General features: G+C 34.8%; 1 protein-coding gene across 5 annotated transcripts in view; it reads left to right on the forward strand.

Moving 5' to 3' along the window:
- UBR1 (ubiquitin protein ligase E3 component n-recognin 1) overlaps window positions 1–21337 on the forward strand; it is a 72576-nt gene that overhangs the window by 32591 nt on the left and 18648 nt on the right. For all 5 annotated transcript variants that reach the window (XM_010580031.1, XM_010580027.1, XM_010580029.1 and 2 more), the window contains 16 exons: window positions 544–605; window positions 836–946; window positions 1885–1950; window positions 2126–2227; window positions 2844–2907; window positions 3331–3455; window positions 4389–4441; window positions 5471–5573; window positions 6097–6145; window positions 8699–8853; window positions 9791–9890; window positions 11176–11285; window positions 12613–12702; window positions 14360–14547; window positions 15697–15902; window positions 19916–20009. In XM_010580031.1, coding sequence (XP_010578333.1) covers window positions 544–605; window positions 836–946; window positions 1885–1950; window positions 2126–2227; window positions 2844–2907; window positions 3331–3455; window positions 4389–4441; window positions 5471–5573; window positions 6097–6145; window positions 8699–8853; window positions 9791–9890; window positions 11176–11285; window positions 12613–12702; window positions 14360–14547; window positions 15697–15902; window positions 19916–20009 — 1678 coding nt within the window. The remainder of the gene's footprint in view (window positions 1–543; window positions 606–835; window positions 947–1884; window positions 1951–2125; window positions 2228–2843; window positions 2908–3330; window positions 3456–4388; window positions 4442–5470; window positions 5574–6096; window positions 6146–8698; window positions 8854–9790; window positions 9891–11175; window positions 11286–12612; window positions 12703–14359; window positions 14548–15696; window positions 15903–19915; window positions 20010–21337) is intronic.

Consider the following 21337-nt stretch of genomic DNA (forward strand, 5'->3'; position numbering starts at 1 on the left):
CTATTTCTACCTCTTTTGCATAAATGAATGTTCATTATTACTGCATCTGGAATTTACTTCCAGCCACATATGTCTTAGGACTGTTAAAATACTCCTAAAAGACATGTTTGCAGCATGCCAGGACAGATTTCCAGTCAGAATACAAAGGACCACAGCAGTGGGTGATTGCCACTTTCTCTAGAATGCAAATGAAATCATATGCTATTATTAAGCTATATATTCTTTATCACATCATTTGAAACCAAGATACCATCTGTTAAGCCTTGTAGTCTTGAAATCCAGTTGTTACTGACATGATTTAAACATGAAATTAAAATTTTGCTAATAATATTTAGCATTTCAATTTAAATGGTTTTAATGAATTCATTAAATGAATAGATTTATTCATAAAATAATGGATTGTAAGACTGGTAAGAACTGTTGTGAAAATGTAATAGATCTGCTGTCTTAAAAAAAAAACCAACAACAGAAAACAACAAAAAACAAACCAAAACTTTACTGATTTTGATTTATTTTCTAATTTTTTTCCTATTGGTTTTGTAGGTCTTCATGTACGATTAAGCAAGACTGGAACCATCTCAAGATTGCATGAGTTTGTTTCTCCTGTAAGTTTTTCTTTTTTTTTTTTTCCCCCAAATGCTTCTTGCGATTTATACTCTGCGAAGGAAAAAGCCTAAAATTATATCCTGTAGCTTTCATGGCTACACACAAATTATTTTGCAGCTGCCAATGTGTCTTTGTTCATTAGGACTTAGCTTTTAAAATCTCTGACAGACTTATTCTTGCTTGGTTTTTTTTTTCCTTTTTTTTATTTTCCCTTCTTTTTTAATTCTAGGAAGAATTTAAAGTGGAGCTGCTAGTAGAATATCCTTTGCGATGTCTTGTCTTGGTTGCTCAGGTTGCTGCAGAGATGTGGAGAAGGAATGGGCTCTCCCTGATAAGCCAGGTACTCCCCACGGTATTCAATAGTGAGTTGGTCCTAATGGTGTAGGCAAGTGTTTCTCAGTAATGCTCCCAGTGGTGGTTTCATCCAGTGCAGAAAGTGGTCATGGGGGTCACTCCTAGGCTGAGTAGAAAAGTTTCTACGTGGGAGTTTAGGTAACTTAGTCTTATTTCCAGCTTCATCAATGGATTGCCTCCCCATATTAGACAAGTGTTTTCATCTCTCTTATGACTGTTTTTGACTCTGTGAAATGGTATTAATGTTACTGATGTCTGCTGTAAACTAATTTCAGATCTGATAAAGAAATCACTGCGTAAGTAATGTTAGTACTGTTGCTTATAACATAAAATGTTAAAAGTATCTCTTAGTGTATGATAATCATTATATGCAAAAGGTAAACTATTTTAATCTCATACTAAACTTTTGACTGCCATATAACTGGACGTGAAAACCATTTTATAATACTTGCGGGCTTTTTTGTTGCAAAAGTAAAGGTGAAAGGAAGAGTCTACACTTAAGTGCTTGTATTTTGCCAACTTTGGCATCACTTTTTTTTTTTTTCTTTGACAACAGAAATTATGTGTTTACCCTTCACAGGACCCTTTGGTGAGATCAAAGTAGATATTGGTAGCCCCCTGTAGAATTGTCTCTCTGAGAACTGGGGTAAGAGAAGGAGGATGTTTTGACTTTAATCAGTAGCAGCCATTTGAATTATGTTGTCTTGGAAGGGGGTATGAAGAAGTATGTCATAAACTTTCTCTGGAGAGGTGAAAAAACATTTTTCACTTCCATCAAAGTACATGTCTTGAAAGAAACATAGGACTTTCCCTTACTCAGTAAAGGTGCTGTACAGTTTAAAAAAGCCTCAGACATGAACTGGTGCCCATTTGATAGTGCATTACTTTAGATCTCTCCTTAAATTTTGTTTTCCTATTTCTCAGGTATTCTATTATCAAGATGTTAAATGCAGAGAAGAGATGTATGATAAAGATATCATCATGCTCCAGGTATAATGTTCTGAATGATTACTTGCTTGACTAATAAAATTTTCATGGAATTTCTTTTAATTTTAATTAAATTTGTATGATTGTAAAAAAATTTTCTTGGTAAAAGAGTATTTTTCATAATTAATGAAGAACTCTAGTAGTAACTGATGTTGATATCATTTGGTTTTTTTAATAGATAGGTGCATCTCTTATGGATCCAAACCAGTTCCTTCTGCTGATACTGCAGAGATACGAGCTTGCTGATGCTTTCAAAAAGATCAAGCCCACCAAAGATCAGGTAAGTGGCAAGTATTTCTGCTGATTAATTTGTTTGCTTTGAGTTTATGGAACATTAATAAGAAAAACTAGCTACTGTTGATAACTACATTTTTAATGACCACACTAGAAGTCAGTCAACACAGGACGTAGTGGTTAGATAAATGATTTTGTATTTGGAATTTGTAGAGGCTTACTCAAAATTAGCAAACAGGTTTTTCCCTCTTTGACCTTTATTTCATAGGGCATCTACCAAAATCCATATAAATGACTTCTGTATAAAATTTTTGTGTCTCTTAAGTCATGTTATGTGTTCTTATTTTGGCCAGAAGTTTCTTGGATTGTTCTGCTACTTCTTGAGGCTTGAACTTGCATATAACCTTTCATCTGGGATACATTTTTAGCTGTTGTTTCTTTTTCTGCATGTGAACCATGCACTTCAATTGCAGAATAATATCTCCTTTACAAGCGCAGGCATTTTTTCCAGCTTGTTAGAATGGAGGTTTCTTCTTATGGTACAGTATTTCAGTGAAGTAGTGCACCTGAAGGCTGAGCTCAGTGTCATTTGACAGATTTTCCTGCTTGGTTTTGGGTTTTTTTTGTTTTGTTTTCAAAACTGGTTTCACTAATTCTTGTAGGATTTGATCAAACAATGTAATGTGTTAATCGAAGAGATGCTACAGATTCTCATCTATGTTGTGGGTAAGTTTCATTTCTCTCTGTTGTAGTAATGGATTATTGCAGCTTGACAAAGCAGGGTTGATGACTTTATTTAACATAGATGGTATGGAGAGGATACTGGAGAATGCCTATTTTAAATAGATGGTTCAGTAACACAAGTATTTGTCAACTGGAAGCAATAGGGGTTGCATAGTAAAAAAAGCTGTTAGTTAACTTCATAATTGACATTAAAGTAGAATATGAAGAGAAATTGCATCTTGGCCCATTTTGTTAGGAAGCTAGGCTAAAAAACACTTTTCCTCTTAGACACTTGCTATAGGTTTCTGGCGAATGCAAACTTACACTGTGAAATACCCCAGCAATAGCATTACCTCTGTGCAAAATTCAGAATTGTTTTATAACTATTGTATTTGCCATTCTTCTCCTTTTGATTTACTCTGGTAGGGGAAAGATACGTGCCTGGAGTGAGTAATGTGACAAAAGAAGATGTTATCATGAGAGAAATCATCCACCTGTTATGTATTGAACCAATGGCTCATAGTGCAATTACCAAGTCCTTGCCTGAAAATGTGAGTCCTGATTTATTTACTTTTTTCCTTAGTTTACTTTTTCTCGTTTTATGTCTTTTTCTTCTTTAGCTTCCATATCTTTATGTGGAAGCATTTTATTTCTGATATAAAGCTCAAATGTTGGTTTCAGAATTACAAAATGGCATGACAAAGGGGCTTACACACCTTACTGATGTAAAGGTAAATGTCATGGATTCAAGTATGGTCTAATCTAGAAAGGCTTGTATGGGGATTGTGCTTTTTGAAGAAGAGCTGGAATTTTTTAGAATATTCAGCTGTAGTTCTCCTAGGTTCAAAAAGTAAAGTTTTAAAATTTATTTTCTCTTTTGGTCCTGTAGGACCATGCAGCTGGATTCCATTCTGCCCTGTGTACCATCAATAAATTTAATTGTGTAATTTTGATCACTTAAACCTGTGCAGATCCATTGGAAGTCAAGTATTGTACAGGTCTATTTGAAAGCACAGATTTCGCTGCCATTCTATTCCAACTGTTGAAAATTCAAGCAAGGGGAGGCATGTGGATTAGAATTTATAGCCTGTGCAAGTTTTCAGGGCTCCTTCAGTTTTATTGTAAATTAAATAGCCTAGAATGTTATCAGAAACCAGTTATGGGTGACTCACATTCACTGTTTTGAGAGACTAAAACTCTGTTTTTCCCTCCATTGAGGTTGGGTAAGGCACTGCTCTGTTTCTGGAGATTGGCTCTATTATAAACAAAATTTTACATGATTAAATGGAAGTATTATTTGCCTTTGGTACTTCCTTGTAACTTGTCAACTATGAATATCTGCTTTCTGAATAACAGTGAGCAAAATTTATTAATTCACAAATTGGGGAACTGATCTAAGTCTGTATGTCTATTTTTGTTACACCTAGCATAATACTGAAGATATTTGAATCATTGTATTTATCCCAAACTAAATTTTTTACCAGGAGAACAATGAAACTGGCTTGGAGAACGTAATTGATAAAGTGGCTACATTTAAGTAAGTTCTTAATATTGTTTTGTAAGTAGCTTGAATGTGAAATAAGATGTCTTTGATTATATGGGGTAAACAAGCTGCACTGCACAGTCTCTGTTCAGCTAATATTTTGCTGTCTTGAAATATATATGCTTTCAAATATGCATAGGAAAGAAAAGTGTGTGGAATATCTGAAGGTGCTGCTTCCCTCCTTTTGTCCCATTCTTTCTTCAAATTCAGTTTGAGGAGTCTCAGGAGTTTAGTAATCTCAAGTCCCAGTGGGAAAATCCTCAAAAATTGATTTTATTTCAGAGATGGTTGGGAACTTTCACAACTCATTGTACCTTTGACAATCACCACCTAATCACTGGTTTAGATGTTATTTAGTTGCTAATTTGCTGTAACTTTCTGATGGGAGTTAATTTTTTGTAACTCACACACACACATATATATATATATGCAAATATAGAACAATCAATTGTAGCAGTTGAGAAAAAACAGTTCAAATGTCTGCTATTTTCGTCACAAAAATGTCTTGTAATTTTAATTCTTTCAGTATGCCTTATTTTAAATTTTATGTGGCTCGCTTGTTTATGTTTAATCAAGGGCAGCTATAGGTGTACCTAGGAATTTTACTTTGGGAATTATATGGGAGGTTAAAAAAATCTCACTGGCTGGAAAGTAGCTGTTTCTATTACTTGTTTTGTACCTTGGTTAAAGAAAGTAATGAATTTTATACAGTAACATCCAGTGTCTGAAATTCTAAGCCATAAAGTTAAAAATACCTGTCAGAGACTACATGGTATGGTGTAGATGGTATAGACTAGAAATATTTTGCTGCTGGGTAGGATTTACAGTAGTAAACAGTCTTGAAAATTAAAGACTGGTAACTGTACTCACTCTATGCCCCTCAAGTTAAGGAAGCAACTATCACTGTTCCACTTGTTATTAGCTTTTCCTTAGAAAATGAATTGTGTTACTGGACTGTTTACATTCAAAGATGTGCTGAACATACATTATTAATCTGTATTTCATGAAATATTTCTCTGTAAGGAAACCGGGTGTGTCTGGCCATGGAGTTTATGAACTGAAAGATGAATGCTTGAAGGAGTTCAATATGTTCTTTTATCACTATACTAAGACCCAGCACAGCAAGGTAAGCAGTGTAAGGTTCACTCTCAAAGGTTAAAAAATAGTACATACTTACCAATGTTGAAAGAATTTTACCGAATCAAAGGAATTAATGGAACCTAAAGAAACTGGTTTAGTAAAGAATATATGCAGCTAACTTCAAAACTAAACTTCTAATGAAGTTAAGATTGCTAATACAAATTGACGTAGTATGGTTTGCATTAGTATTTTTCCTATTGTGACTTCTGTATTATCTCTGTTAACTGTTCATGCTAAGAACAAAATATGATAAGAATTATGGTTGAATTGGAAAACCCCAAAATTTGCTTTTATAACTCTTATTGAGGAAGCAAGTATGTCCAATTATTCATCTCTACTACAAATTGAAATGCAAAATGCAATATTGTTAAACAGATTTCAGACAAGATTCTAGTTACACGACCAAGTATTGACTATGTATCGTGCCACATTTCTAGCTTAGGCTTTCTCATTGTTTCATTGCGTACTTCTGTAGAAATGCTGATAGAACAACACTACTTTTTCCATAGGCTGAACACACACAAAAGAAAAGAAGAAAACAAGAAAACAGAGATGAAGGTAAAAATTTGAAACGGATGACTTGTGATAATTCAGTAGCGTATGTAGTTGTACATATAAAATGACCTTTGGGAGATGTCTTGTGACTTAATTGTGGATAGTTGAGTTCATATTAAATTTTTTGTGATTTGTAGTAATTGTTATTAATTAGCACCGGAAATTTCTCTTTTTTCCCCCTTTTTTAAACACAAAGATAGGAGTTTGGGAATGTTTAGTTTAATTTCCATGTAGACAAATAAACATGGCATAGTACCCATTGACAAAATGAACAATGTAGACTTTTTATGGTGGAGTAACTAGGAGACAGAAGTTTATTTTTTTGTGAGTAGTTTCTCTAGCACAATGTTGAGATGATATAATGCCATGTAGAGAAGGTTGCTGTAGGAACTAGCGCTCATATCCATTCTGTAAGTTGCTTGAGACTTTAAGTTTTATAAATCAAAATTTTCTTTTTTAGAAGCTGCAAATGCATATAACAATAATCCTCCATGTTTCTATTGTAACAGAAATGTTATTTCCCTTTTGAGTTTACTTTTACCCATTCAAGTCACGAGCATTAATTGAGTTGATTTGAGGAAGCCTTTGTAAGCTGAACAAATAAGTACAATGAACAATTTAATAAAATAAACTATCACCTGCTTTTGTGAGTTGCAACAGATATGGTTATTTTTCTCTTCCCAGAATGCCCTTCCAGTTCAATACCTTAATCTTTACTTCCTACTCTAAAGTGTATTTTGATTTTTGTGCACAATCAGGGGCATATAGCATTTAATACCCAAGATGGTTAAAATTAATTCTGAGTAAATTTTATTTGCTTTGGGTTCCTTTCAGTTGAAAAACTGTGGAAGTGAAAAAGAATAAACTGGCATTGTTATTTGGGAGGGACACAGTTAAATTGGAAATCACATTCTCTTTGAAAAAACTTAATTTCCTTCAGTTCTAAGTAAGTCAGAAGATTGACAGCTGGAAAATAATGAGGAAAAAATATCTTTGGATTAATTTTGGTTTCTTCTTCCACTGTTTACAGTTGACAGATTTTCCTTCTTAATTTTTCCCCCCCCGCGCCCCCCCCCCCGCACTTTAGCAACTTTAGCAGGGACATTTATTTTGTAGAACTTTAAAAAAATGCAGATATTTAGATGTAGTTGTCAGACAATACATTTCCAGAACACAAAGATAAGTGTTTATGTGGCTACCCAGTTTGTTGCAAATATTTTGTGCATATGTCTTTAGGTGGCTGTGTTGCCTTTGTCAGTAACTTTTTATAGTTCATTCAGTTTAAATTGTCAAAAGATTGATGGTTTCAGAGACACTGCATTCATAGAAGTTTTTTCAAAATAGGCGTCCATGTACGAAAAGACGACTTAAGTCAATGCTCCCAGGTAGGGAAAGGCTGTGGTGTTCGTTAGTTGAGCTGCTGTTAGTAGATGCCAAGATTCCAGGTGGCTTCTGGGTGAGACACCACATCACCCAGTTTCAACATTAGCTCAGAAAACGTACATAGCTAGAAATGATCAGAATGCCCCAGTAGCAGGAAGAATTTAGAGCTCTGGCCATATTAGGCATGGGACACTGTAATGTGAGACACCACACTCTGGAAGATCCACTGCTCACTCTCGTTTAACTGCTTGAAAACTTTATATCTGATGCAAAATTCAAACACTGTTTATTAGTGATACATAAATGATAAGGCAGTGCAAAGTATTAAAGATTTGCATTTACAGATACAACTAAGTACTTGTGATTGTGTCGTGGTTTAACCCCAGCCAGCAGCTAAGCACCACGCAGCCGCTCACTCACTTCCCCCCGCCCAGTGGGATGGGGGAGAAAATTGGGAAAAGAAATAAAACTCGTGGGTTGAGATAAGAACGGTTTAATAGAACAGAAAAGAAGAAACTAATAATGATAACACTAATAAAATAACAGCAGTAATAATAAAAGGATTGGAATATACAAATGATGCACAGTGCAATTGCTCACCACCTGCTGATCGACACCCAGGTAATCCCCGAGTGGCAATTCCCCAGCCCCCACTCCCCCCAGTTTCTATACTAGATGTGACGTCACATGGTATGGAATACCCCTTTGGCCAGTTTGGGTCAGCTGTCCTGGCTGTGTCCTGTGCCAGCTTCTTGTGCCCCTCCAGCCTTCTTGCTGGCTGGGCATGAGAAGCTGAAAAATCCTTGACTTGGTCTAAACACTATTTAGCAACAACTGAAAACGTCAGTGTGTTATCAACATTCTTATCGTACTGAACTCAAAACATAGCACTGTACCAGCTGCTAGAAATACAATCAACTCTATCCCAGCTGAAACCAGGACAGATTGATTGTTTACCTTAGTTTGCATGTGTTTTATATAAGAATGCAGTACAAATACTTAGTTTTGCTAAAGATAACTTAGGTGAACAATTGCGTTTGAGCATGGTTTTATTAATTTAAAGGTCCAGTTGTCCTTTCACTGGAATGAGTATGTTTGTGCTCTCTACTTCTTGCCTGCAATCTTTGATGAGATGCCGGGTCATTAACATATTTGCACATCTCCATTTTCTAGCGTTGCCACCACCACCTCCTCCAGACTTCAGTCCTGCATTCAGCAATGTGGTGAGGATTCTGAACTGTGATGTTATGATGCACATACTACGGACCATTCTTCAGAGAGCAGTAGAACTGGAAACCCACTTGTGGACTGAAGCTATGATCCAAATGGTATGGTTAGCTTTGGTCTTCCTATGGTCATTCCTGTGTTGACCATGTTAACTGCTTATGATAAGATCAAAATATGTAAAGATTAACTCTGAATGATAAGAATTTACTTTTTTCTCCAAACATGTAGTTATAAATCTTATCAACAAAATAGTTCTAATTATTTATCTCCACTGTAAAATGGAAATGTGAAACAATAGTATTATATTGGGAATATTCTTCAGTTTTTTATTTTGCTTTGGCCCCTGTGTTGCCTCATCCCTGAAGCTGTTTCAAGACGTAATTCTCCTTGCCTCATCTTTTTCTTGAAACTTCATGTGCAAATAAGTAACTCTTTGATCATCTTAAAGAAATTGGAGTTGCTTTATCTTGTAAGCTGCAAAGTCTCCAAACAAGTAAATGTCTTTGGTACCTCAGTCATGAAGTAGTATAACTTTGTATTTATTAAACATTTCATTTTACCACAGTGACTTTTTGCTTTATAAAAAAGGAATTACTGACATTGTTGAAGTTTGGTGGTTTTTATTTCATTTGTTTTAATATTTATAGGTTTAGGACCTGAATTTACTGGTTGAATTAATCAGTTTTGTTAATTAGAGTGCATAGATTATTTAATTGCCTTGCCTTACCTGGTAATCTTTGGATTATGGAATTAATCAAACATTCATAGATTTGTATCAGCAAAATGACAAGATTCATGTTACCAATGTAAAGTGTGTGAAAGTTTATTAATTTTAGTGCAAGTAATATGCAGGGAAGTTATATTGTGCATTGTTATTTCACTTTCCATGTATGATCTCTGCACTTTTTCTCATTTCTGTGTTTTATCATGGATATAATCAGCATATAGTACAGAACTATATTAAACATCCTTACTTTATATGTCAGTTTCCCAGACCTCCAACAGTGAATGAGACTTACTATTTTTCTCTTTTTTTAGGTGCTTCATCTCCTTTCTTTAGGGTTACTAGAAGAGAAGCAGCAGTTACAGAGGTCTCCAGAAGAAGAAGTAACCTTTGATTTTTATCATAAAGCAACACGTATGTTTAATTTTCTTTAAAAGGGCAGAGTAAATTAGACTAACTTGATTTTATAAGGACAAAAATAAACTACAGGAAAGCATTCAGTGATTTTAGTTAGAAAGGGTTTACTTTTTGCTATAGAATTAAAATCTGCTAAATTTTTTTTGTTGTTTTTTTAATTTAAATAATCAAGAAATCGGGTTTGGACTAGCTTCCTTTGTTGCTAATTGCCAGGTATGTTGAAGAGGAGATGTGCTTCTCTTCCTGAGAAAGAAATAGAAAAGTAATACTACTGTTAAATAACTGAAAATGGTTCTTCCTTTGCAAGAATATTACTGAAGTTGAAACTAAGAACTCCTTGAAAAATGACAGTGGATTTAAGTAAACTGTCTCCATCTGTTGTACTCCTGAGCGGTACAATTACTGATTTACCTGCAAAAGTCTTGTACTATGGTAGTGATAATAGAAGCAAAACTTAGTGGTTATGAAATGTGCTTTTTTTCTTTTTCTTTACTTTTCCAAATTTCTACAGAGCACTTCCTAATCTTACATTCAAGACTAGTGAGTGGGAGTTGGGATCTACATTTTCTAAATAATCTTCCATCTTATCTAGAGTTTCTGCTTCACTGTGTAAGAACAAATGAAAAAAAAAAAATCCATTATCAAGCTAAACATAATTGTCACTCAAGAGATGAAACAGAGATAAGAATTGTGAAGTAAAATCATAGAATTGTTTAGGTTGAAAAAGACATTTAAGATCTAGTTGAAGTCCACCACTAAACCATGTCCCTAGAGCACCACATCTACATATCTTTTAAATACCTCCTACAGTAATAAATAAATACATAAAGCTGCTGAACTGTGTTTATTTAGTTTTTCAAGTGTTGTGTAAAGAGGCATCACTGAGTTTGAAAAACACTCCCAGTTCTCGTTTTTTTTTTTTTATTTTTACTTTTTTCTTATTTTTGAGCAAGGAGAAGTATTATCACACTGAACGTATTTCTGTTTAAGAAGCTTCATGTCAACTATAGGAATACACTAAAAGTAATTACAATTGAGATGTTAGAGAATTATTTACCAGCTTTAGTTTTGCATAACCAGAAAAAACAAAGCCCCAGTTATACATAAAGGATGCAAAAATAATCAGTATTTTTGTAAGCAAACTCTTTTAAAATCACTTCTCAATTAAAAAAAATAAAAGTTTTGTAATATATTTGTCTCAATTCTAAAAATGTGCATTAAAATATTGAGGTTTTTTTCCCCTGAAGACCCATGCTTTTCTATTTTTCTTTTCTTTGTAAAGGAATGGGAAGCTCAGCCTTGAATGCTGTGAATGTGTTAATGCTTTTGGAAAAAATAAGGAGAGTTCCTCAGTTAGAGGCACAGAAGGACACAATCAATTGGATACTGCAGGTATACAAGGGGGAGACAAGTATGATCTGATTTTAGTAATTTAGAAAGCTTTTCTGAAGGATGTTTTGGTTCCTTTGTATAACCCAGTGTTTACAGCTGCAAGGATTTCTTGAGAAGCTTAACCTGTTGGAACATTCCATCCCCCCGCCCCGGCAAGATTGTTCCTTGAATACTGCGTTAACACTTACAAGTCATTGTACTTGCTATTGCTGCTTTCATGTATTCGGTCAATTTTTGTTTTGATAACTCTTTCCAGTAATGACATCTTTTATACATAAACTTTATTCCTCACATTTCTGTTGCAAAATAACAGCAAGCGATAAGCAAAAGTTTATTATTGGGAAAGCATTTTAGAGGCTGCTTGTATTAAGACTTGAGTCATATGGATCTGACTAATGGCCACATTGTACATTTGACCTGTGGAATTTTTCCATCCAACTCACTGCCATTACCCAGTAAGAGATGGGAAAAACTTCTAGAGCTGTGATGCTTTCTCTAACATAGGAGGCTGTGGCTCCTGCTTAGCAGGAATACTACTGTCCTGTTCCATTTGGGCTTCGTGTTTTAGGTGGCAAACATAGAAGACAGTGCTCTTGGAAAAGAGGGTAAGAATCCATAGTAGGGTTCCAATACTATCCTCAACTATTAAAATTGAACTATCCTGGTACATTAGGGAGACAGGTTTGAAAGATTTTTTTTTTTTTTTGATAAGTTATTCTTCTAAAATTCTAAGGGCAAAAGTAAAAATGTACTTTAAAAAGTATATTTAACTTCATAATGATATGTATAGTAAATGTAGAATATCTAATATTATTAAAACTTCAGGATACTTATTAAAGTAGAGATAGCTGGAGAAAGTAGTAAATGAAAATGGAAGGCTCAGTTTTAACTAAATTGGCATGTGCTGGAAAGCTTTCTGTTGCAGATGTATAGGTTTTGGCATTATTTTAGTGACTATTTCCATGGGATGATCCACATCTCACCTACTTGACATAAGCTAGCGGTTTCTGTCCACTCTTCTGATGTACAGATGCTTTAGCTGCTTAGCAGTATTAGTGCTAGAAGACGGGAAAATTTGGAAGGATTTTACTTTCCTTCATACTGAGCAGTGCTCGTCAGGTTTAGGATACAGACACAGCAGTGTTACAGGAGTGCACATACGGTCACAGTTAGATGTGTTTGTTATTTTAGGAGTATGGCAGTTGGTTTCATCCATTTGAAAATCTCAGAATAACATGAAACTAAATATCAAGAGCTTTAATCCTGTCTGTATTGTAATAAGAGCCAAATTGCATTTTATTTTTAACATCTAAGTCTCTATTCCTAGATGTTTGACACAGTGAAAAGATTGAGAGAAAAATCTAGTTTGACAACAGTAACAGCTACATCAGGCTCAGAAGCTACAAAAGGTGATGAGGTAATAATAAAAAAAAGTTAAACGGAAGCCTTGTATTTAATGTTTTGAATGGCTGTTTTCAAAAAGGTGCCTAAATTTATCGTTACCTAAATTGATATTTTTGAAAATATTAATTTCTGATATATTGCCTACAAATAGGATTCAGTTTCCAAGATTAATATTTTTAATAAATGAAATTTATGCTAAGCATGTTTCAAGCAATTACCAGTGGCTAATGTGGTTTTTGTTGCACTTCCAAGTTAAGTGAAACAACTGAGGGGGGTGAAGAAATATTTGTGTTTATTTCTCCAGTTCTTATTGTTATGATATGACCATCTTTTCTATTATGTTGTCATTGTGCAATATTTAGGAATACAAATCCACTTAAAATTATGTCTTGTAATTTACGTGACCTACCAACAGGTTAATCTGCTTTGCCTTGATTGTATAAAGACATCAGGCTTAAGTGATTATTCTGTCTGTATATCAGTCTCTACCCTCTTCCCTCAAAATAACTTTTGAATCCAGTGGTCAAATGACACAGTGAAATGGAGATTTCAAAGATTACTGCAGTCCTATGAGTATGGGGTTTTTTTGGGGGGGGGTTGGTTTTTTTGTGGTTTTTTTTTTTTTTTTAATTGGCAGTTGAATAGAAAAGAAGAATCTGATTACCCTTAGACAATGTGCAAAGACAGGCCAGTTTGTTCTTATGCATTCTTTTTGGCAACAGCTTGTTGCCAGACAATCTCTTGGCTAGTCATTGCATGCATAGCTCAACTTACCACAGCATATGCTGTTTTTCTCTTTTGAGAAAGGTGTCATATGATATCTGGTAAGGTAAGGGAACAAAATACAAAAGTCAGCAAGAAATGAGACTCTTGCAGTTGCCACTACTTGTGGAGCAATTTGTTCTTGTTTCATTTCCTCAAAAAATAATGGTATTGTGAATGGAAGTAATGTGTATAATGTTGAATTTGTGCCTTAAGTAATTGACTAAGAGGAATTAGATTTTATACGTTTTAATTAAATCTACCTGTGTTTTTTGAATTCTACATTTCCAAAGCATATAAATACTTAGTTTATAGTTTTTGAAAACATGATAGATAAGGAAATACTGGAAGAAGAGTAGTTTTCCAGTCTACAATAAAGAAGAATAGGGGAAAATACAACCTCAGATGCATAAAATGCTGCCGCAAAAATGTAGGAACAATCTGTTTGCTGTGTCGTCCATAGATAGTTCAAGATAAAATTTTCTTAAATTCCTGTGAGGGAGATACTGAATAGTTAGTAGGGGGAATATGGGGAGAATAACAAAACACTGGAGGAGGCTTGTTATGTTCAGCTCACTAAAGTTTCCTAAGAACAGACAAGCACCTAATTAAAATGGATCAGATATTATTGATCCTGTCTTTGGGCAAGGGATTGTACTAGTGACCTTTTGTGGATCCCTCAAAATCTCTTTCTACTGACTAGGTTAGTGAACCTAGTCAACATTTAAGATTTTAGTTTGACATTTTTCAGACAGCAGTTAACCTTTTTTTTTTTTTTTTTTTAAAAGTGTTGTCAGTTAGGGAATTTAATGTCAGTGGTTAGAATGCATATAGTTGGGGAAAGATTCTTCTCATTTTTTTTTATGTTCTCTATTGCCTGTGATTTCTTTATTCTCTTTTATCGTAAGACACAGAGCACTCAGGATAAAGAGAAAGCTGAGCGGAAGAGAAAGGCAGAAGCAGCTAGGTTGCATCGTCAGAAGATAATGGCCCAGATGTCTGCACTGCAGAGGAATTTCATTGAAACCCATAAGCTCCTGTACGAAAACACACTGGAGGCACAGGGGAAAGAAGATGCTATTATGGAGGAAGAAAGGTAAGAAAAACCAGACATCCAGACTCCTGGTGGGAAGAGTTATTGCCTGCTACATAAATTCATTATGCTACATAAAAATTTTGAAAGTACGTTGAAGGGACAGATTATGTCATCCCAGTCAGTAAATTTGTGTCTTTATTTACTTTTAAGTCATCTTCTTTTACAGAATTATATGTAAACTAGCATGTGTATGCTAATGTAAGGACTCACTTTGTAGAGCAGCATGAGATAAATGATAAGAAAATTAATTATTTCTTCAAATGGTGGATACTTATATTGCTTAACATTTGAAAAAATGTCATTAAAAAGCTACTGAGATGACAACACTGTGATTTTGGAGGTGACTGTCTACCTTTATATGAAAATTTCAGTATTTAATTTGGAAAGAATCTGAAAGCCAATATGCCTTAAGGTTAAGTTGCAGTGAAGAAAATATGCTTCATGTAGCTCAAGTTGCTGATATTTTTGTTCATTAGTTTTTAAAATCTAATTTCATACTGAAGATGTTTGGTTTGTATTGGTTATAATTTTGTTGGTATGGATTGCTCCTGTTCTAGAGATGCTTCAACAATATAGTATGCCTAATACAGCTCACAATTTTGGTCTAGTTGGGGTTGCACAAAACTAATCAGGAAAATAGAGATATCTGCTGGAAAAGTACAGATCACTTCTGTGTGCTTTGATCTTTGATAAATCTTGTTCTATAAATTATTGTTGGACTCTGGAATATCAAATATTTAAAAAAATATGGAAACTTACTGTGTCACAAAGCACTGAATTAAGGTAGTGGCATTCATTTTCAGTATGTTTTCTTCAAGAATGGTAAACAGTTTTAGTGTGTCTGTAAGATTAAAATATATTTAATCTAATCTACATTGAATACAGCTTCTTGAATTTCCTGCTGTCAATCAATTTCATTGTGTTATTCTGTCTTCGCTGGCTTCCACTTTTTATTTTTAAAGAATACTGCATTTTAGTGAGGATTGAGGTGTTTCTTTATTGTTTGGTTGTCATTTGGTTTTGTAAAGCACTTTGGTATAAAACCAGAAATTTTAGTAGTGTATGACATTTTTAGATGCCTGGAAGAATAGCTTTGTTTAGAAAAAGCCTTCTGATTATCTTATATCTGTGTCACTTATGGTCTTACAGCATGTCTTCAGCAATTGATTACTCCAGAATTGCTTTGGGTCCCAAACGAGGTCCGTCTGTTGCTGAGAAAGAAGTTCTGACCTGTATTCTTTGTCAGGAGGAGCAGGAAGTAAAGTTGGAAAGTGCTGCCATGGTGTTATCTGCCTGTGTCCAGAAGTCAACTGCCTTAACTCAGAATAGGAGCAGAATTCTTGAACTCTCAGGGGGTATGCAATTTTTCTTCTTTTAGACTACAAGCAGTTCTGTACCTAAAGCTTAAACCATTTGAACCTAATTAAACCATGTATTCAGTTGGATTGCTAAATGGCTTACCCTACTTAATAAAAAGAAAGTGACAATTTTTAAATTGTTCTAAAATCCATGCTTTAAAACTTAAAAATGAGAAGTGTGTGAAGATTGTGATTTGTGCCTGGGAAATCAGAAAATGCTTTAATCTCACAAGAAGATTTTATAAAAGTTAGAGATTTGGTAGGAGTGGTCACTCTGGAAAAAAAAATCCAAGAATGTTAAGAGTTCCTGTTCATTCAAGTACAGCAGCAAACTTTCCCAGTATGGAGGAAATACATTAACGTTATCAGAGGCCAATACGGCGGCCTCAGAAGGGTTTGGTGGTGGAGGTTTTTTTGCCATGTCCAAGAAGTAATAGAACCAGCAACATAAAAAAATTGAAAAGTGTAAGCAAGGATCATATGATATCATCTGATGAATGAAAACAAACAAACAAAAGAATACAAGAGCATAATACAAACACAAGAGTTAGAGTTGCATGATAGCATATTGGTAGCAGGAAACACAAACACCAACCAGAATTTTTTTGTAAGTAACTGTTGATTAAACATGAGAGAGATTCTTGCCAGTTACTTAAGGGAAAGAAAGAAAATAAGTAGAAGGAAAAGGGAAAGCTTCAGTACTCACTGACTTTTTTGCTCTCTTTGAAAAAGAAGATTAATAACAATTCAAGATCAGATGCTTGATGGCTGTTAATTTTAACAAGAGACATACAGTCCAGAATAGGGTAAGAAAAGTTGAAACAATATCTGGATAACTTCAGTGTATTCACCTTGGCAATTATTAAAGTAATATTGAAGGTACTATCAGAACCATTGTCTTCAGTATAATCTTTAATTATTTTTTGAAATGCATAGAAGATAGTTGAGATCTCAGAAGGCTAATAAGGGCAAACAAGTATTTGTCTAAAAACACCAAAAAACTAGAAGTGAAATGAGAAAGTACTAAAAATTCTGTCCAGCCTGGATGCCGAGAAACATGTTGGATGATAGTAATTATTGTTAATTAATAAGATGATATAAAAAATAAGGATGGACAATAAAGCAGTAAGAAATGTCAAAAATGGATTTGTCAGGAAAGGAACTTGGTAAGCCACCTTAATTCTTTGACCAGGATAACTGGTTTTATGGGTAAGGAGAAAGTAAGCTAATTTATTCTTATGTGTATTAGAAGTTTTGGCTCTGTCCTGCTTTTCATACCAACCTAAGCAAATGTTGTTTAGGTGAAATCACCCCAAGGTGGATATACATCTCATCATAAAACTACTAGTTTGATTCAAGCACACTATAATATTAAATCATAATTAAAAGTTTGTCCTGGTTTAGCTGGAATAAAGTTAATTTTCTTCTTAGTAGCTGGTATAGCGCTGTGTTTTGGATTTAGGATGAGAATAATGTTGGTAACACACGGATGTTTTAGTTGTTGCTAAGCAGTGTTTATACTAAGTCAAGGACATTTCAGCTTCTCATACTGCCCTGCCAGCAGAGGCTGGGAGTGCACAAGACACTGCAAAGGGACACAGCTGGGACAACTGACCCAAAGGGGCCAAAGGGGTATTCCATGCCATATGACATCATGCCTAGTAAAGGAGCCAAATGGGTGTTCCATATGATATTATGTCATGCCCAGTATATAAACTGGCGAGAGTTGGCAGGGAGGGCACTGTGGCTTGGGGATTGGCTGGGCATCGGTCAGCGGGTGGTGAGCAATGGTATTGTGCATCGCTTGTTTTGTGTATTTTTTTTATTAGTAGTAGTATTTTCCCTTCCTTTTCCATTCTACTAAACTGTCTTTATCTCAACCCACAAGTTTTACTTTCCCCCCTCCCTGATTCTTTCCCCTACCCCACTGAGGTGGGAGCGGGCAGGGAGTGAGCGAGTGGCTATGTGGTGCTTAGTTGCTGGCTCGGCTTAAACCACTACAAAGTTAAAAGTGATAATTTTTTCCCTGTAAATTGAATTACATTTATTTTAACACAAATAAAAATTTAAATAGCTGATATTTATTAAATATTTATTAATCAATATACATTCTCTATGTATCTGCCCATGTCTTACTATAAAGCTGAGTCAATCATTTTTCAAATCCTGCTTATTCAAGCTAAGTAATATATAAGGAATAAGGATGCAGTGTTGAAAGATAATAAAATTGGAGGTCTAAGTGCTTTCAAGATGTTTTCTAGTTCGTTGCCTTTGCATGGCAAGGATGTTACAACTTGTATTTTAAATTCCTGCTTATTTTCAAATATGTTTTTTTCTATTTTATAACAAGGTATTGTTGATTTGTGGTCAGCTCATAAAGCAAAATGAACCCTATGTCCTATTTTTTAAATGACACTACTGTCTAGCAAATAGCTCTAAATTCTGTGTTTGTGCAGTTCATTATTCCTGCTTCAGTTTAGAAGTACACTCTTGAATGTTATCAAATAGAATTCTAAAGCAAAGGGAAGTTTAGCATTGTTTCTTCTTTCTCCAGTGCATTACCCTGTTCTCTATCATGCTTGCAAACCTTTACCAAGTTGTTTCACTTAATAAGATGTTTTGTGTTTCCTCTTCTGGGTCATTAACAAATACTGAATAGTCCTAGGGACAGACTCCTACAGAATCCTGTTTGATCCATTTTTCTTTTTAACAGTGAACTACTGATACTGGCAATTTTGAGCCAGCTGTATAGAATTTTTATCTAGGCCATGTACTAATTGCATAGGTTTTTTTTTTTTCTTTCTTTCTTTTGTGGTACTCTGAAGTACAAATTAAATCCTATGCTCTGGTAGTCAGATACACTTGTAAGCTTTCTGCAGTGATATGTTGGGCTATTGAAATAATTGAAAAAAGAAGGGAATGAAGTTCCTTTTCCTAAAGCCACTTCTGGGTATTACTTATAGCACTTACTCTCTGCTGCATGGTTCTCTGCAGCTCATCAGTTAGAAGTAAGCCTGCAAGAGCTTTTTTTCTTTGAAGATCTAAATAAGTGGAAAAATGCTTGTTCCCATAGCCGAAGTGCAGATAGTGGCAAATGAATGTTATACCAAGGTTCCCTTTCTTATTTCATTCTCCATTTAATTTAGAGCAGCTTCAGCTTCTGTCAAATAGAATTGTTTTTTCAGTGCAATTTGGGTGTTAAGGTTTTTTTGTGTCTTTCCTTTCCCCTTCCCCCTCTTTTCCTTTCCCCTTCCCCCTCTTTTCCTTTCCCCTTCCCCCTCTTTTCCTTTCCCCTTCCCCCTCTTTTCCTTTTTCATTTTGTCAAATTCAGGTGAATCTGTTCAAAAATCATAAGCAGTCCACCACATGAGATTTGGAGGACTGCTGTTGTTCAGTCAGTATTATTTACATATCTTTAAGGGGAAAATGGAATCTCACTTTGAGTGCATATGAGCACAAAGACACCATTACATTCTCATAACACTTTTGCTGTTGAGAATTATGCAAGATTTATGAAAGATAGCTTTTACTTTGTTATTCAGCAATGCTGTTCATGTCAGTGGTTTGAAAACATACGGGATTTGTTGGAGAAATGCCTAATCTGTCTTGTCTTCAGTAGTTTCATTTTTTTCATTTAAAAATACAATAACGAATACATTAAAAACTTGAGTGATAGTGAATCCAACCACAGAGATAGTCCAGTACTGAAGAACCCTTTATTTTTTTTCTTTTTTAACCAGTTTACTATTGCTTTTGGATTTTGTTGTCTTTTTCTTCATATTTAGTGGAAAGCCATCAGTAGTTTCAGTGGGCTCTGTCTTGTGATTACTTTGCTGGAGTATTGGTCTGGAAAAGCTAGCCTGATGGGATTTTAATGTGACTGTGTGAACTGTGGGAAAACAAAATCTGAAGGCTTTTGTTCTGTGTATACTGTTGTTCATCTCTGTTCATACTGATGGGAAGTGACGTTATTGTTCTTCCAATAACTTCTTTCTGCTGTGTCTTTCTAGATACACTAGACCCTCTCTTCATGCACCCTGACTTACCTTGTGGGACCCACACAGGAAGCTGTGGTCATGTCATGCATGCAGCCTGCTGGCAGAAGTAAGCATGTGTCTTTGCAGCCTTTTAATGTTTTTTTGGTTTTGGGGGTTTTTTTTTTGGTTTTTTTATTATTAATCTATTTTCCAAAACATCTAAGTGCACACTGAAAACACAGTACAGTAAGTGGATATTTAATTAAGGAGTCAAAACTATTTGTACTCATCTAAAAATGAAATATGGCACAAGAGAAGTTTTGACCTGGTGAAGAAAATCATCATCAAAAGTTATTAGTGCCTTCTATGACCCAAAGAAGAGTCTCTAAGGAGTTACTAATTTATGCATATAAAACCAATGGGGTAAAATTGCTCAAGAATAAGAAACTATACCTGGTAGGTTTATTTTTAGCAGTCCAATGAGAACCAGTAGGAATCTTCCAGGTGAGCGTTCTATAGCAACAGTACTTTGACTCTGAAAGTCTGTCACCAGGTCAGTACTTAAAGAGTGAAGCTGACTTACTCCAGTGAGTCTTTAGATGAGAATCTGGTGTTTAGAATAGAATATGAATGGTTAAAACTACCAATATTTCTTTCAGTGAACAAACTCTTAATGAAAAGTAAGAGGGAAGAACTGATACAGTGGTTAAATACTTCACTGGATTTCTATTGTTTGGGGGAGTCCACAGTTTAGACCAAGTGTGTTGGATTAGAATGCAACCTGAAATATTAAAAGACCAAGTCAGCTTGCAGAATATAGTCACCCTGGTTGCAGCTACATTTGTAGCATTACAGAAAGCAAAGCAAGTGCTCTCTTGCATTTGATTCCACGTAGGTCTGGCAAGTCTAAACAAGATAAATGGTGTGAAATAGTAATAGACATAATCCCACTGAAGTATTATCAACAGATAAAGAGAGTTGGGTCATGCAATTGGAAGCTACTTTATATCGTTGTATGATACAAACAATCTCTTGAGATTTGTTGTTTGTACTTGTGCCATTTTACTTTAAAAAATCTGACTAAACTTCTAGTGCTTATCATTTACTTTTCTATATGTGTGTGTGTATATATATTATTATTTTTTTACAATAAAACATCAGTACAGAATAAATAGGTGCACACACTTAAAATGATATGGAAGTATGTTCCTTGAGTATAATACATCTGCTCTTGGCAGATCCATCTACATCTGCGTAGATCTAAGTAGTGCAACATTGGAGCTCAGTTCCCTTGCTCTTTTTAAGAAAAGATGACTTGCTGTATGGGTAAATGGGATTAAAATGGACAACAGGCTCTTCTCATACGGGATGGCACAGAAGGTTTGAGTATAGTCTTTTATTTATTACATAACAGACATTCTAACTTACTAATATTCCTCCAAACGATGCCTGCCA

Source organism: Haliaeetus leucocephalus, unplaced genomic scaffold (genome assembly GCF_000737465.1).
Source record: "Haliaeetus leucocephalus isolate CR32 unplaced genomic scaffold, Haliaeetus_leucocephalus-4.0 Scaffold696, whole genome shotgun sequence".
NCBI lineage: Eukaryota > Metazoa > Chordata > Aves > Accipitriformes > Accipitridae > Haliaeetus > Haliaeetus leucocephalus.